This window comes from Chlorocebus sabaeus, chromosome 12 (assembly GCF_047675955.1).
Source record: "Chlorocebus sabaeus isolate Y175 chromosome 12, mChlSab1.0.hap1, whole genome shotgun sequence".
Lineage (NCBI taxonomy): Eukaryota > Metazoa > Chordata > Mammalia > Primates > Cercopithecidae > Chlorocebus > Chlorocebus sabaeus.
The window spans coordinates 27,908,106-27,926,402 of NC_132915.1; the positions used below are offsets into that span (position 1 = coordinate 27,908,106).

An 18,297-nucleotide genomic window follows, 5' to 3' on the forward strand; every position below is an offset into this window, starting at 1 on the left:
TTGTTGAAGACATAATAAGTTAGATATTATACACATTTATTAAATGTAAAATAAAGTTTATATGAAAGTAATCTGAGTTTATATTTTTCCTTTTACGTCAGCATTACTTGCAAATGAATACCCTAATGCTCATCATTATTTTAGAATTTGTCTTTCCTTCTCTGTGTGTATCAATCAGAATGTGAGTAGTCAAGGTCTAAGGGAAGGATGACAAATGAGTTCTTAAATTCTTTAATCTTAAAAAAAAAATCTATCACTTTTATATGGGGAAGAGAAAATTTGCATGTATTAAGCTTCCACTAAGTGAGAGCACTGTGCTGGACATTGTGTACAAAATATTGGTAAGAATGGTCTTGTCAAAAAAGGAACAAATCAGAGAGAAATCAGAGGCAATAATGGAGAAAGAAGAACCTTTGGGAACTCTTCTTCTTACTTCCCTTTTTTCTTCTTACAAGATTCTTCTTGATGAACTGTCTTCTACTAAACATTGGGCATCTGTGCACGTTTCAGACCACAGTGGATTTCACTACCGCCAATTTTTGCTAAAGTCTTTGATTAGCCAAACTGTGATAGACAGTTCTGTGATGGAGCAAAATCCTTTGAGAAGTGAGCCAGCGCTAGTTCTTCCAAAAGATGAAGAAGCAGCAGTTTCAACAGAGGAACCAAGGATTAATCTTCACCATCTTCTAGAAGAAGAAGTTGAATTCAGCACTGATCTTATTGATTCCTACCCAGGACATGAAACCCTTTGGTGTCATAGGTAAGAAAGGGGAAAATCTATTTTCTACACAAAACTATGCGTGTCCTCATGAGAGCTGCAGAAGGTGTTAGTTACACCTGATTCCTGCCTGCTTGGGTAAACATGGTCATCTGATTGTTGAGCTTTGCCTGAGTGAATACAAGAGATTTTGTGTTACCATCTCATCATCATCATCATCATCATTAATAAGAGATTGCTCATGTAGATCTCTGCCTGCAGCTTAGGATGGTGATATTCAGCCTTGACTGTGCAGTAGAATAACCTGTGTTAGTTCCAAAATAAAACAGAATCAAAAGTTTTTGGACTCCTTCCTTGGAGATACTAATACTTAGCATATCTAGGATGAATTGCTGCCACCTCTCTCTCCTTTTTTTTTTTTTTTTTTTTTTTTTGAGACAGAGTTTCACTCTTCTTGCCCAGGCTGGAGTGCAATAGCACAATCTCGGCTCACTGCAGTCTCTGCCTCCCAGGTTCAAGTGATTCTCCTGCCTCAGCCTCCCGAGTAGCCGGGATTATAGGCGCTCACCACCACACCTGGCTAGTTTTGTATTTTTAGTAGAGATGGAGTTTCACCATGTTGGCCAGGCTGGTCTTGAACTTCTGACCTCAGGTGATCCACCTGCCTCAGCCTCCCAAAGTGCTGGGATTACAGGCGTGAGCCACCATGCCTGGCCTTTTTTTTTTGTTTTTTTTTTTTGAGAAAAAGCTCAACACATAATATTGATGCACAGTCAGGATTGAGATTTGATTAGACCCCAAGAATAAGGTATGCTTTATCATTTTTCCAACCCTGATGGTCTGCAAATTAACTTACCTGAAGTATAATCTCTTGACACTTTTTGTTTAAAGTGTAAGAGAATTTATCTTTGAGAGAGGGGAAAGTCTGGTAACAAAGAGTGAAAAAGGGTTAGCAACCTATCCACTTCAGTTGTGAGTACATTTGACAGTATGTTGGAATGAAGTCATGTATGTGACCCCTTCCCAGCTTCATTTCTTTTGGATCTTCCTTTATTTGGAGGCGTCTTCATCTTCATAAATACAGATTCTACTTTAGGCCATAGCATTGTATTTGTAAATGAAAGACTTGCCTGCACTAGGCAGGAAGGAGGTAGGCATTCTTTAAAATTGCCTATTTCTAAAGTTATTGAGATTTTCTTTCTTTCTCCAGTCTAGTCTGTCTTGTAGGTTATTTGAGGAGACCTGGTCAGCTGGTTTTCCTTACTAAATATATTCGGAACAAAAGATTATCTCCCCTCTTTGGCACCTTCATTAGTAGAGAATGCTCTTTTTCTCTTAAAACCAAGTCACTTATTTCACGTTTTCAAGAGAGAAGATAGATCTTTTAAGCTACTGGCATACCTCAGAGATATCACAGGTTCAGTTCCAGACCACTGCAATAAAGTGAATAAAACAATAAAGTAAGCCACACAATTTTTTTGTTTCCTGGTGCATATAAAAGTTACTTTTACATTACAGTGTGTGCAACAGCAGTATGTCTAAAAAAAAAAAGTATGTATCTTAATTAAAATACTAGATTGCTAAAAAATACTCACAATCATCCAACCCTTCGGCAAGTTGCAGTATTTTCCTGGTGAAAGGTATTGCCTCAGTGTTGGTGGCTGCTGATTGATCAGAGTGGTGGTTGCTGAAGGTTGGGGTGGCTGTGGCAATTTCCTAAAATAAGATCGCAATGAAGTTTGACTCTTCTTTCATGAAAGATTTCTCTGTAGTATGTGATGCTGTTTGACAGCATTTTGCCCACAGTAGAACTTCTTTCAAAATTGGAGTCCTCTTAAACCTTGCTGCTGCTTTATCAAATAAGTTTGTGTCATATTCTAAATCCTTTGTTGTCATTTCAACAATGTTCATTTCACAGCATCTTCACCAGGAGTAGATTCTATTTCAACAAAACACTTTTTATTTTGGTTCATCCATAGAAAGCAACTCCTCATCCATCCAAGTTTTATCATGAGATTGTAAGCAATTCAGTCACATCTTCAGACCCCACTTCCAATTCTAGTTCTCTTGTAATTTCTACCACATTTGCAGTGACTTACTATACTGAAGTCTTGAACTCCTCAAAGTCATCCATGAGGGTTGGAATCACCTTCTCTCAGAGTTTTGTTCATGTTGATATTTTGACTTTCTCCCATGAATCACAAACGTTCTTCATTGGTATCTAAAATGGTGAACCATTTTCAGAAGGTTTTCAATTTACTTTGCCCAGATCCATCAGAGGAATCACTATCTGTGGCAGCTATAGCCTTATGAAATGTATTTCTTAACAAGACTTGAAAGTTGAAGTTTTTCCTTGATCCATGGGCTACAGAATGAATGCTGTGTTAGCAGTCATGAAAGCAACATGAATCTTTTTGTACATCTCAATCAGAGCTCTCACATGACTAGGTGCATAGTCAGTGTGCAGTAATATTTTGGAAGGAATCCTTTTTTTCTGAGCAGCAGTTCTCAACAGTGGGCTCATAATATTCAGTTAACCATTCTTTAAATGGACGTGCTGTCAACATATGTCTTTTCATCCAGGCTTGGTCATTCTGTTGATAGAACACAGGCAGAGTAGGCTTAGCATAATTCTTAAGGGCCCTAAGATTATTGGAATGGTAAGTGAGCCCTGGCTTCAACTTAAAGTCACCAGCTACATTAGCCCTTACCAAGAGTCAGACTGTCCTTTGAAACTTAGCATGGATTTCTCTCTAGCTATGAAAGTCCTAGACGGCATCTTTCAATAGAAGGGTATTTCATCTACATTGAAAATCTCTTGTCAGTATAGCTACCCTCATCAGGGATCTTAGCTAGGTCTTCTGGATACCTTGCTGCAGCTTCTACATCAGCATTTGCTACTTCACTTTGTACTTTTATGTTATAGAGATGGCTTCTTTCCGTAAACCTCATGATCTAATCTCTGCTAACTCCAAACTCTTTTTCTCCAACTTCCTCACCTCTCTCAGTCTTAGAATTAAAGAGCATTAGAGCCTTAGTCTGGATTAGGTTTTGGCTTAAGGGAATGTTATGGCTGATCTGCTCTTCTATCCAGAACACTAAAACGTTCTCCATATAAGCAGTAAGACTGTATTTTGCTTATCATTTGTGTGTTCACTGGGGTACCACTTTTAATTTCCTTCAAAAACTTTCCTTTGCATTGACAACTTGGCTAACTGGCACAAGAGGCCTACCTTTCAGCCTGTCTCAGCTTTGGACATGCCTTCCTCATTTACCTTAATCATTTCTAGCTTTTGATTTAAAGTGAGAGGCCTGTGACTCTTCCTTTCACTTGAACACTTAGAGTTCATTGTAGGGTTATTGATTGGCCTAATTTCAATATTGTATCTCAGGGAACAGGGAGGCCTAGGGTGAGGGAGAGAGATGGGGGAAGAGCTGGTTGGTGGAGCAGTCAGAACACACACATTTATTGGTTCAGTTCACTGTCTTATATGGGTGTGTTTGTGACACCCCAAAATAGTTATAGTAGTAACATCAAAGATCGCTGATCACAGATCACATAACAGATATAATAATCTTGAAAAAGTTTGAAATATTAGGAATGTTACCAAAATGTGACACAGACAAAAAGTGACCACATTTAGTTGGAAAAATTGTGCTGATAGACTTGCTTGACACAAGATTGCCAAACCTTCAGTTTGTAAAAAATACAATATCTGGCCTGTAATCTCAGCACTTTGGGAGGCCCAGGAGGGTGGAGCACAAGGTCAGGAGATCTAGACCATCCTGGTTAACACAGTGAAACCCCGTCTATAGTAAAAATACAAAAAATTAGCTGGGCATGGTGGTGTGCGCCTGTAGTCCCAGCTACTCGGGAGGCTGAGGCAGAAGAATGGTGTGAACCCGGGAGGCGGAGCTTGCAGTGAGTCAAGATTGTGCCACACTGCCCTCCAGCCTGGGTGACAGAGCGAGACTGTCTCAAAACAAACAAAAAAAACAATATCTGCAAAGCACATTAGAGCAAAGCATAATATAAACTAGTTGTGCCATAGGCCAGTTTTCTACTGCTGACTCATTGTCATTAGGCAGCTTATCTGACCTTTAAGTTTTACCCCTTGTAAAACTGGTGCATTATATGCTCCCTGTCTGCTTCAGAATATGCAAGGAAAATGAATAGAATTCTCTTTTAAGGGCTTAGAGTTGCCAATGTGAATGATGAGATATAACAACCTAGAGCTTATACAGTTCATTGTACATAGATGTGCCCCCACTGAATTGAAATTTTTGGAGATTAGGCATGGGAATCTTCATTTTTAACAAACAATTCTAGATGGTTCTAAGGGCAGGAGAATTGCTCTTCTCAAAGGGAGAACAGGAACTGTATCTTTTAACATGTTTTGCTCAGAGCCCAGCACATCCCCAGTGCATGTGGATGTTTAAAACTGTAGTTGGTGATGGATTTAGGCTAAAGTTCAGTTGACTTTTAGGGAATAAGACCCCCTACAACAGATACGTTATTTTTATTAAAGTATTTGATAGAGGCCACAGATTCAGCCTCTAAAGGAACTGTTCAATCCCCTTATTTCTGAATCACTTTTCTTCCAGGATATCAATGAGGTTCGTTTTTGGTTTTGTTTTATATTTATAATTTGTAGCAGAAATAAGACTATCACATATTTCTAGTTTTATGTTATAGTTACCATAGAGTACCATCTCCAAGTCATTGTCATCTCAGTAAATGCTTATGAAAAACCTTAGGACCGTATTCTTTCTCACAGACAAACCTGTAAGCTGGGGTTATAAGACTTTCTTTGTCCAAATATCCTGGAACATCATTACTACTGTTTTTCCTCCTTCCCCTGTATAACTTGGTTATGAAGTGGACAGTGAACTGAATACTGTATGTTTTGAAATTGCAAACTTTTTTTTCCGGAATGTGAAAAAAATGTGATTTTCTTTATTCTCTTCCTTCCCCTCTCTATCGCAGGCGGCATATTTTCTACCTTCAGCATCACTTAAATGGTAGGTTTCCTCACAGCTTGACCCAGTTGTCACCTGCAGACAGCCCTGGGGGGACTTTGAGTGACTTGCACCTTATCCCAGCAGGCACCCAACTGTCTCAGGCAATGGAAGTGGATGCACTGAATGACTGTAGCAAGCAAGGCTATTCCCAGGAAACGAAACGCCTGAAGCGGACACCAGCTCCAGACTCTCTAGGCCTAGAAATGGAGCACAGGTTCATTGATCAAGTATTGTCCACCTGTCGGAACGTGGAGCAAGCCAGGTTTGCCAGTGCATACAGGAAATGGCTGGTTACTTTGAGTCAATGAAAGAGGTGAATTAGTCCTACAAGGTTCCCCTTTTAGTGCAATATTGCTTTCTTTTATTATTTACATAGTTGCATGAACTGTTTACTATTATTGGCTAACCATATGTTCTTCATCTTTAGGTTGAAAGTCCATAGTAAATCTTTCATTTTATTTATTTTGTTAATAACTGGCATTCCTGTGGGGATAAAATAGTTGTATAGTTCCTTCATGCTAAACAACGTGTCTTAAATTTTCTGTTGAACTTCTCACCCTTTGTATTTCTGTAAGTGGGGCTTCTCATTTGGTTTTCCTGATTGGTTCACATACACACCTCTACCCACCTCAGTCCAATTGCTGCATAGGCAAATTATTTTAAAAATTAAAAATTTAAGGCCTAGGCAGGAGGATTGCTTGAGCCCAGGACTTTGAGACCAACCTGGGCAACATAGCAAGACCCCATCTCTACAAAAAGTAAAAAAAAAAAAAAAAAAAATAGCTAGGCATAGTGCTATGCACCTGTGTTCCTAACTACGCAGGAAGCTGAGGCAGAAGGATTGCTTGAGCCCCAGGTGTTTGTGGCTATAGTGAGCCATGATTGCACCACTGTACTCAGCCTGGGCAACAGAGTTGAGACCCTGTCTCTAAAACAAGTTGAAAATAAACATTTATGTTGCAGTTCAACTTAAGAATGTTGGTATGAATGCTGAAATGTTGGTATGAATGCTGAATAACTTGATGTAATTGTTTTGAGAATCAAATGGCTAGATGGGTGAATGTGTAAAAATATAAACTAGTTCTCTTTCTCTAGCCTGTTCTACCCAATTACCAAAGTCAGAAGTATTGGAATTTATATGAAAAAAATGCTTCCAATGTAATCCATTTTTTAAATGGTTATTTTAAAAAAAAAACTAATTTAAGAGTTTATGTAATTGCAGTAAAGGAAAATTATTTTTATTGCTAGTTTTGATAGATTATTTTTACCTCAAATTTGGTATATGCCAAAACACGTCAGTCCTTATACAGTTGATTTTTTTTTTCTGAAAACCTGCAATGCTGTTTTTAGCTATTACTACTTTTTAATTTCAAATTTACTTATAACAAATGGGAGAAATATATGGAGAAATATATAAAGAAATATATCCATAAAAATCTTCCTTTTTAAAAATCTAAATTATTGAGGATACACTATGGAAAGTACAAAATTATCATGAAGTGACTATTAAAGTTTACTGGCAAATGCCAGGGGAAGGAATAGTATGTGCAAAACAAAACATTTTATACTGAACTTAATCAGGGATGAGGTACCAAAGTATCCACATTATAGCTGTATCTTACGTTTTCAATGACAAGGGCTGAGTTTTTCAGGTAGGTGGGGTGAGGGTGGGGAATGGGCCATGTAATGTCTGCTTTCTTGTATTTGCCATTTTGTAAATGGTCTGTGTTTCTTCTTTTCATATACTTTCTGTTTTGCCAATCCATTACATATTTTTTGTTACTTTCATGTGTCATTTTTGTATATCTTTCCTTTCTTACTTCAGGGGTGTGTCTTCAAGATTTCTACCCCCTATTTGCAATGAATTTCATACCTCATCTAAAATACATTCATATACCAGAAATATCAACAAGAGTGGCCCTTCTAAAAGTTTCCCTAATGATGGAAGCTGTCAGTTGTCCTATCTCTGTGCAGAATGTAATAGTGGCAGAAATAAGTGTGACAACCATGCTTTGCCTGTTGTGCTTTTTACTGGCTAGGTGATTTGTAAAGTGGGGATAAAGATGTAGGGAAAGTAAACCTCTCTGTCTCACTGTTATAGAAAGCCTGGACTTGAGTTAGGTACATCGCCTTAAAGAAGCAGAAATATGTCCTTTTCTTGGGCATCCTGGTTTTGCTGAGTGGCAGACTGTTTGAGTGAGTGAGACTTAAGAACGCCAGAAACGTTGTCTAGCCTGGCCCCAGTAGACAGAATTTGTTCTTCTCTCAAGTCAAAAATTACCTTTTTGTAGCTTTTATATTATTTAGATGAAAAAATGCCATTAAGAACATAATTCCATGGCCCTTTGTGTACAAAACATATTTTGAATCAAATACCTCAAGGTCCACCTAGACCTCTATGGATAAAATCATAAGTTTATGATTTTTAGCTCCTGTGAGGGTTTGGGGGCAAACTACACAGAAAAGACATGGGTGGTTCAACCCATTCCACTAAAATATGTCGCCAGATTCTGGCCGAACTTAGTATTACCTTTTTTCCTAAAAATCATTTTTCACATTTTGAGTAATAGGGCTTATTATGCTTTGATGTGAAAAAATATCAGGAAATGAGTGACAATACCCTATGAAACACTAGCTAGATTTTTATAGTGCTCCATGCCTTTGTGTACCTTCCACTGATGATCTTGCCCATCTTTGGTGTTAACTATTTTCATATCTTCTAAGGCTCTTAACCCACTCTTTTGAAGCCATGCAGTCCTTTAATATGTCTTGGTTTCTTCCTAAAAGTTTTAAGTAGAGAGCAAAAATACAAATATCCAAAGGATACTGTTAGTATGTAACTTTTGTGTGCTGCTTTATTTCTAGAGTTTGCATTTTTTAATTGTTCATTCACAGAAAATCCTAATATTGCCCTATATGGTTGTTTTTTTTCCTAAGTGGTTAATATTTAAACCCGCTAGCTGTAGCATGATAATGTCTTTGACTGAGCTCATGTAGTAGAAAGGATGTGTCCATTTTCTGGGACTTGTTAGTCTTCACTTATTTTTCTATAACTAATTGTTAAAAGGAAAAGATGGCTTATTGACATGTATTTCATTAAACTTTCACTGAAAGAACAGTGGGTCATCGTACCATACTGTGGATTAAAAATACTACTGACAAGCAAAAAGCATTAAGCTCTGTAACTGTCTCCACCACCACCTTCACCCCACTTTTAGTGTACCTTAGTGTACCTGTTTTGGCAATACGGTGTTTTTCAGATTCTACTTGTGCCCTGCACATTGTGAGGACTCATTAAATATTTATTAAATTAATGAATGACTAACAGAAGAAGAGAAAGATTGTTTGGGAGTGATAAGAATGAGTGATGATTGAGAAATTGATGGATTAGTGCAATGGATTGTGAATGAATGATGCTTTCTAGTTTCGTAATGCTTGGGAAGCGCTATCGCCTATAGAATAAGTTGATTTAGACTTTTTTTTCTTCATTTCATTACCTTGTTTAAACTTGTTAAATCCCAGCCAAGAAATGCAGCTCTGTAATTGTCAATTAACTGTACTATAACATATACTAAAAATTGTAGAGCTGAAGAACCCACTTGCATTAAGAACACCACTTTCTGTTCATTTGCGGTATTAGAGGACAGATCCTGCACACAGAGGCAGAACTGCTTTTGGTCATCTGAAGAAATTCTTTGATTTCAGTGACTTACTGATCTGTACCTGTGCACGTATCATCATTTTATGCTTCTCCTTGTTTCCCCACAACTTGAACTGTGACTCTTTCAGATATTTCTTAAATCTGTGTGAGTCACTTTGTAAGCTTAGGGATTTGATACATATTAATGTCCCCTTTGTCTTCTCTAGGTTTTAGCATTTTATTACGTCTTAAGAAACTCTGGGCCCAGACTTTCAGTCATATTTCTTATTCCTATGGTACAGTTCTCACTTAAAGGCTTAATTATTAGTAGGGTTAAATACATACAGGTTATCTCTAAAAGTACTTAAGTTTTCAAATAAGGGCTTATGTGATACAAGATATGGAAACAAAAGTTTTTGGATTTTTATATAGTAGTTTGCAGGAAAGCAAATACATAGTAGATCATATGCCACTTAGGTATGTTCAGGTCATGCCAATTTATTCTTGTTAGGCCACACACACATGTATGTGCGTGTAAAAAGAATTTTTAATATTGAAGCAAACAAATTATCAGTTTAATAATTTTCTGTTATATAGCACAAGATGGCAGATACCACCTACTGTATAACAATCTAATAATCCCTACCCTAGTTCCCCTGAGTTATAGAAGATGCTAAAGATTTAGTTGTAAAGGGAAGTAACATGATTTTTTTTTTCTAAAAAGCTGTTTTACGCTAACTATTATTTTGCTATTGGAAAATTATATTTTAAAACTTAAAGATACTTAAAGTGTGCTAGAAAATTTGAACCTGATAACAACTGAACCTTTTGTCTTGAATAAATTTCTCAAATAGAACTGTGCAAACCCTAGCACTTTATGTGTTGCTGCCTCCCCACACCTAGGTATGCTCTGTAATAAGCTCCCAGTTAATGGAGAGATGTGTAGAGGCACTGGGAAGTTAATGAAGAAGAAAAATCAACCCCAAGAATTCCTTATTGTCACATAGTGTCTTTTAAAAAATAACTATAGGACTGTGTTAATTTGAGTGCCTTTCTTACTTTTTTGGGAGCAAGATTATATTTAATGTTTAAGAAAACAGGATGGAAGTTTTATCAAACAGTTGATTGTGGCCCATTGTTTTATTTATTCCCATCGCTAGGCATGGCCCCATAGGGTATTTTATCCTTCAGTGAGAGACTGATATAAGCAGGCAGGATGCTTTGATTATTCCATTAGTTATCATTTTAAGCACCCTACCAATATTTAGTTCTTTCTTTCTGGCAACTGATGTTTTGGGGGTTGGAGGCATCCCATTTAGAGGATGGTGTGTGCACAAATAGATTAGTCTGAAACCTGTGTCCAACGGGAAACAGTGGCACTCTGCCCTAAAATAAAGGCCAGAACGTTGTCCTAAATGAATCCTTTGCCTTACTTTAGGACCTTCCTTCCCTCTCAAATTCAGGCATAATGTAATATAGTTGAAAGGGTGAAAACAGTACTTGCTTTCTTTCAGATACTGGAGGAAAAGAAGTAAATGCATAGATGAAATTTTAAATGTATCATTTTATCTGTTTGTATCTGGAGAAGGGAGGGATAGGAATTCCATATTTCAAGATAGCAAATATAATTTCATAGAAATATATAGCTAAAGATTCCAAAGTGCTTTTACAGAGAACTGTTGAATAATATATTCCTAAAGGGCAGCAATATGCCATGTTCATGGTGAAGACAGAAAACCAGTGTATCAGTTGTGGATCTTAGGTGGGAGAGGAAACCTCAGGCTCCCAACTTTGACTTCTCTACTCTCACCAGGCCATGTTAACACTGTAAAACCAAACTCTTTGCTAAGAACAATACAGGGCAGTAGTTTAGTCTGCTGATGAAACTTTGTGCTTCCAAGAATATTAGCTATATATAATTTGTGCTTTCTGGACAATAGAATGGTCCAGAAGGCTAACCCTGACATTACTTTTATTAGTCTTGTTATTCCTCAGGGTGTAGAAGATTTAGTAAATTTAGGACAAATTTTATATTCAGTGGCAAAAAGCAAAGGCAAAAATATGCTAAATATATTATTAGCTCTTAAATTTCAGTATAGATCGTATTTTTTATAAACTATTACCAGTACGGTAGCTAGTAGATATTCTGTGACTGCCTCGTTGTTCATCTTGCTGCTTTGGTCCCTATGGCTCTAGTATGAACATTCTTGTGTCTTCTGTGGAAATGATTTCTGTATTACAGTTCCATCTTTGGTAGAGGTGGGAATAATTGTATTTTGTTTTCGTTGACATCATTCTCAACTTTTAGAAATACTGTTGAGGAAAATGATTACTGTTGGTTTTCAAATTGACAACTATTTTGCTTCCAAAGACTTCAGTTTCCCTCTGTTTTATGTGTAGACTTCATATATGTTCAACACATTGCATACTGCCTTGCACATTGTAGGAATTCAACAAGTCAGAGTTTATAAAAGCTAGAAAGATAAAACTAGCTTAGTTGTCTTATCATCATTGTCCATATTCTTAGCTTTGGGAAAAATATACCATTTTGCATAAAATACATAATCAGTTTCAAATGCACAAGGCAAAGATATACAGTTGCACAACATTGCAAGTGAAATTTACAAAGGATTTTTATTTTTGTGTATGCTCCTATTTAAAGTGCTCCTATTTAAAGCAGTTTTCTTTATTAGAGCAACATCTTCCAGCAAAGTTAGAAACCTAACGTAAGTGCTCATTTGCCCAAATTAACGAGATAGTTATGTAAACTTTTCATATTAAGTCTTTAGTCATTTACAAACAATAACATTCTGGCTTTTCTTCCATACCTTTAAGGAATCAGCCTTAATTTTATGTATGGCAGTCACTTTCCTCAAGGTACTATGCAGCACACTTTAGATTGCTTATTTATCTTTATAAGGTGATACGTAATAAATTTAGGTTTATTTGTCACATAATTTCATATGTTCAGATGTTGATTCAAAGAGCATTCTATTAGAAAAGTTTGTAAATTATCCTCCCTTACAAATACTATTTCATCTTGCATTTGGAGCAGGTATTTTTTTCTTATTAGTTGAAGACTGGGTACAGTTATAGTAGATGCTCAATAAATGCTTAGTCAGTGATTGATCTAACATCAAACTAACAGCTTTCAGAAAGGTGACTGTTGACATCTTTTCACCAAGGAGTATATTTGTAGAGTAATATATGTGTGGAATTTTAAAATTATATCATTTGACATGATTTATGAGGCTTATTTAGGCTGGAGTTAGTAACATGTAATAAAAATATTATTTATACACAACATAGTTGAAAGATAGAAGATGTGAAAGTTTAAGTAGTATTTTCTTATACAGGGCATATTAATAAATGTAATTAAATGTCTTAAGCAGTTCGCTGAACTCTAGAGAGAACTACTGTAGTCTTCTGCAATCAGTCTCTGTATTGGTATATCCAGTACTATCGGGGTTTAGGTTCTTTTTATTTTTCCTTAAATCTTACTTGTTTCTAGCGTCTTAAGAGTGGTACTGGTAAAATGTGAAGTTACAATAAACTTCTGCTTGTTTTCTCAGAACATCTTTGGCATGAGGGAGAACTTTTTATGAACGATACAGTAGTTTCAGCATCTGTTAATTTGTGGTTTTCAAAGCATTTTTGACAGAGTTTACCTAATGTAAAAAGATTAAACAGTTTTATAAAACACAAATAAACATTCCTACCCGAACTGTGAGGAACAGAGTGTGTAGTACAAATGTAATTAGGCATTGCCTCCCGGCGAGGTTCTTGATGCATGACTATGATGCTGGCTACTGACTGAGGTGAGCACTGTGAGTATTGTATTTTGGCATATGTTGTTTTTAGGAAAATAATGGAATGCATTCTTAGATTAACTTATTGTTTTTGAGTTAGAAAAAATAAAAGACAAGGTATTATAAGTATGCCAAATATTTTTACACTACAAAAGATTTAAAAAGGAGAGGGAGAAAAATATCAAAGGCCAGTTATGATTTTTTTAATAGCGTCTAATTTTTTTTTTTTACTCAAATTTTTTGGACACTAGTCAATTGCAAAATTTAACATGGAGGAGCTTTCATTTAAAAGAAGTTCTCAGCAACTATATTCTGCCATTAGAATTCACCATGCCTGTTAATTTTACATTGCTTGAAAATTTAAGTTAGCTGCCATCAATATTGTTTTAAGATTTTCTTACAGTTTATGTTTAAATGGAAAAGTTATGTATATAATCTGTGGTGCAGGGTCAGGCCTTGGCCATTAAAGGTAAGTTTGGCTAACTTACTTTACTGAAGAGACTAATGGTCTTCCCTCTGTTGCACTGCTATGTTTCTTGATCTATTTTTCCCCAGTATAAACAGTCTACATTAAAGTCCTTTAGCTCTCTCCATATACTAATTGACATTGGTTAAGGATTCAATATTTTGTGAATTCTTTTTTCACTTAAAATGCATATCTTGCAGAGAGATAAGAGTGAATTTTGCAATAATTTATATGCAGAGTGTGCTTATGGGTTTCTGGGAGTTCGAGTTAGTACCCCAGAGTGCTTAAAGTATGATGCTAAATTCTAAGGCTAATATAATGACTATAGATTACCTATATCCACACTGTTCAATAGAAATATAATGTGAACCACAACATAATTTTTAATTTTCTAGTAGCCATATTAAAAAAGAAACAAGCAAAATTAATTTTAATAACATTTAACCCAGTATATTAAAAATATCATTTCAACATGTAATCAATATAAAAGATTATTAATGAAACACCCTATCTTCTTTTTCTTCCATACTGAGTCTTAGATTTGAGTGTATTTTGTACTCACAGCACATCTCAATTCTGACTGGCCACATTTTAAGTGCTCAATAGTCACATACGGCTAAGGGCTACTATACTGGACAGTACAGATTCATAGAGTACAAAGTATGACTTTATTTTAACTGGAGATGGTGAGGTAGGCATGTATTTATGGTACTTTAAAAATTCAAAATAGTTAGAAAAGCATCTAATAGAATTATCCGCTTGTTTTCCTTCATCTTCATTTTAATATGCTCTAGAAGTAGGATCAACCTGTTCCAATTTGCCAAGCATTATTTAAGGAGGAATAATTCCATACCATGTAAAATACTGTGATATGCTGATTATAATACATTATTAACAAATTTTCAAGTTGCGTTCACTAAATTCTGTCCTGTTTCTTCAAAATAATATAGCTTAAATTGCATGTTAATTGTATATCTTACCTATTTTGTTTTTATATTATTCTTACAATATAATCATGTATATTAACAAACAGCCCTGGGATTCCAATCTTCCTCTGCAGCTGTCTTCCAGGACTTACTGGCACTTATTACATTGTGATAAGTGTCAGAAAAGTAGAATAAAATATTCTTTTTCCATTAGATTTGTTCTTATGTGACCATGTACCAAGCCAGATATAAATTATTGTATTTCTGTAGAATATGGAAAATAGTGTTTGTCTTACCTTTGCTAAATGTTTGCAATTTCTAAGTAAACCTTTCATCTCCTAAAATGAGTGTTAAGTGTGATTTTGTTTTTACTTTTGGTGCTTTAAACTTGAATCTAGTCTACCAAGCTTTCCATTTTATTTGCTTTGATGGTGGTAGGGAGGTGGAGGTGTGAACTGTTGTGTAAATGAAACCAATAACTTTATGACCTACGTTTGTAGAAAGAATAAAAATGCCACTATGTCTAGAACATAAAAGAAATGTCAAAAACAAATTAGAGAAATTGCCACAGTTGTTTTTAAATTGCATTAACAGTGACTAATTGCCTTGTGAAAGTTATTATGACTAGATGTGCTTTTTCCCACCTATTTCAAATGAAACTGTAGAGCACACAGAATTACTCGGTTATTTTAGTGTTACATCGTATGTTTTCTCAATCCTGAGTCTCACTTCTGTATGTTATAAGCCAGATGTAGCAGCGTTACTTACACAATATAATACGTAGATAGACTCCAAAAGGTGTTTGATAAAGCGGATGCTTTTTTTTAACTCAAATTTTAAATATTTCAGAAGTGTTTTATGGGAAAGACCTATATTACTTTATCCCTTGACTATTTAGGATTATATTTTATATAATGCATTACTATTATGTGTATTTTGGGTAGGAAACAGGATATCAAATTTATTTTGCATGATGGCAAAGTACTACAATTATTTAAAATTACAGTACTGGCCAGGCGCAATGGCCCACACCTGTAATCCCAGCACTCTGGGAGGCCCAGGCGGGTGGATCACCTGAGCTTAGGAGTTCAAGACCAGCCTGGCCAACATGGCAAAACCTCGTCTCTACTAAAAATACAAACATTAGCCGGGCATGGTGGCACACATCTGTAATCCCAGCTACTCAGGAGGCTGAGGCGGGAGAATGGTTTGAACCCAGGAGGCAGAGGTTACAGTGAACCGAGATCATTCCACTGCACTCCAGCCTGGGTGAAAGAATGAGACTCTGTCTCCCAAAAAAATAAAACATTAAAAAAAAAAAAAAAATAGTGTGTTTGCACTGATAAGCTAGGAAAGAAAACTAGCTTAATTTGAATAAGCAAATTATATAAGAAGTGTGACAAAAATCCATATTCGTAAGGTGCTTCCCTGGGAAATTGACTTGGTTAGTAACATGCTTTTTGAAATGAAAGATGAACAATAACAGATCCAAGATGATACACTAGCCAATTAAATTTATTAAATATGATAACCCTTTTGTCATTGGTCTACATTTAGCAGATAGCATAATTTTCCTCATGTTGGAAACTCAACGTTTTGCTTTTGGTACTCTATTACTTAAAAAAAGAAAAGGTATTTTTTATGAGATATTTAAATAGCATAGCTTTTGTCTACTAGTAACTTACTCCAGAATGGCCTTGTTGGGCATCAACTTTAAGTTACAGTGTACCCTTTCTTTAAGAGAAACACAGTAGTATCATTATATGTGTACAGTGTCACAGAAGTAGAATTTGAAGGGTTGCTTGCCTTTCCACCTTAGCTTTAAAAAAAGGAAGCAATAATTTACATCTTGTTTTTGATTTCACAGAGAGATTCTTAGAGTAATCCTGGCTGTCGGGGTTCTGAGTGCTTTACCTCTTCTTAATGATGTGAGCAACAGACAGAATGGTATTTCTGAATTTACACTTTTAGTACTGGAAAAGTCTGATGATATACACGTCTCGTATTAGATTTCTCATATACCTCTCACAATAACTACAGCAGCATGATCAGCGAAAGGTCTGTGTAGGGAAGCTAACTAGGCTGAATTGACCCTCTGTCATATTTTATATTCTCATATTTTTAAAAATTGCTAGTGACCTCACTAGATACATTGTTGAGAAAATACTGAAAGGTAGTGACCACATGGGATGGGTGTAACACCAGTCACCCCTATTTGTTTTATTTTCAAGTAAGTTGTGTAGTCATACCATCTACTGACATCCCTTGGAGCAAAAATTATCACGTTGTCTCTTGTTTATAACTAAGTGAGGACACATCTAGTTGGTGGCATTGATATAAGTCTTAATTTCAGTTATTCCACGTGAATAAAAAAATCATCTTGTGTAGCATTTATTATAGTAGAAAATCACCAAGAACTACAATGTGCAACAATCGATTGAGTAAATTAGTGTTTTCCTGTAGAGGTATACTATGCACTCATAAAAACAGAACTTATAATTACAAGGAAAAAACCTCATAGTTAAGTTTTTAAACGTAGGTTACAAAGCAGTATGTAAATAAGATTCTAACTTTATTATTTTTTTAATTTAAATCTCATTTCTAATCATAGCAGGACCAACCTTCATACTGAACACAACTAAAAATGTTGGAAAATATATTAAAATCTTATTCAAAGCAGATAAATTAAAAAACATCATACCAAGACTGTGGAATGCCAGCAGAAAAAAAAAATCAAAAAGAGCTAAAGACAAAAGATTAAACTGATAACTCACTTCTCGACAGCAACATTGAATCAGAACACACTGGTAATCTAGAATTATAAACAGAAGAAATTCTTTGGTGAATGAGAATAAAGTACACATATGCAATATGTTTCCATTCATGTAAAGTTTAAAAATAATAAAATCATTAAAACAAAATTATTGCAAAGATCAGGACAGTGGTTGCATCTAGTTGGTGGGGGGACCATGCCAGGGACAGGAACAAGATGAAGAACTTGTGGGACTCCGACAGGGTTCTGTTTCTTGGCTTGGCCTTGGGTACATGTGCACATATACGTATATACACACGTGTGTGTGTGTGTGTATATATATAATATAAAGCATACTATGTCTTTTTCTAGTTATATTTGCAAAGAAGAAAAACATTGGAAAAATTAGGGTGCCATATTCATGACTAGACAACACATAAAACATTCTTCCAGCCAGGTGCAGTGACTCACACCTATAATCCCATCACTCGAAGGCCAAGGTAGGATGATTGCTTGAGGCCAGGAGTTTGATACTATCCTGGGCCACATAGCAAGATATCCTGTCTCTACAAAAAATAAAAAAATTAGCCAGGTGTGGTGGTGTGTGCCTGTAGTCCCAGCTACTCGGGAGGCTGAGGCAGGAGAACGGTGTGAACCCAGTAGGTGGAGCTTGCAGTGAGACGAGATTGCACCACTGCACTCCAGCCTGGGGGACAGAGCAAGACTCTGTCTCAAAAATAAAGTAAAAAAAAATTTTTAAAAGTACTGAAACAACAGGTTTTCCAAATGAAAAAGAGGCCCAACTTTTACATAATATACAAAAATTAATTCAAAATGAATCATAGAATGAAACATAAGACTAAGAATCCATAAAACCACTAGAAAACAAAATATCTTTATGACCTTGAGGTAGGCAAGATTTAATTGGACAAGATACCAAAAGCACTAATAAGGACATGATTTT

At 35.8% G+C, this 18,297-nt stretch overlaps 1 protein-coding gene across 3 annotated transcripts in view; it reads left to right on the forward strand.

The window, feature by feature from the left end:
* Nucleotides 1-14,925, forward strand: part of PTAR1 (protein prenyltransferase alpha subunit repeat containing 1) — a 49,351-nt gene extending 34,426 nt beyond the window's left edge. The window contains exons 6-8 of one of the 3 annotated variants that reach the window (XM_007969442.3): nucleotides 456-760; nucleotides 5,706-5,740; nucleotides 5,822-14,925. In XM_007969442.3, coding sequence (XP_007967633.1) covers nucleotides 456-760; nucleotides 5,706-5,740; nucleotides 5,822-6,048 — 567 coding nt within the window. In that variant the 3' untranslated portion in view covers nucleotides 6,049-14,925. Of the gene's footprint in view, nucleotides 1-455; nucleotides 761-5,705 lie in introns of all 3 variants that reach the window. The other 2 variants (XM_007969443.3, XM_007969441.3) reach the window with 2 other exon arrangements.
* Nucleotides 14,926-18,297: the final 3,372 nt, after the last annotated feature.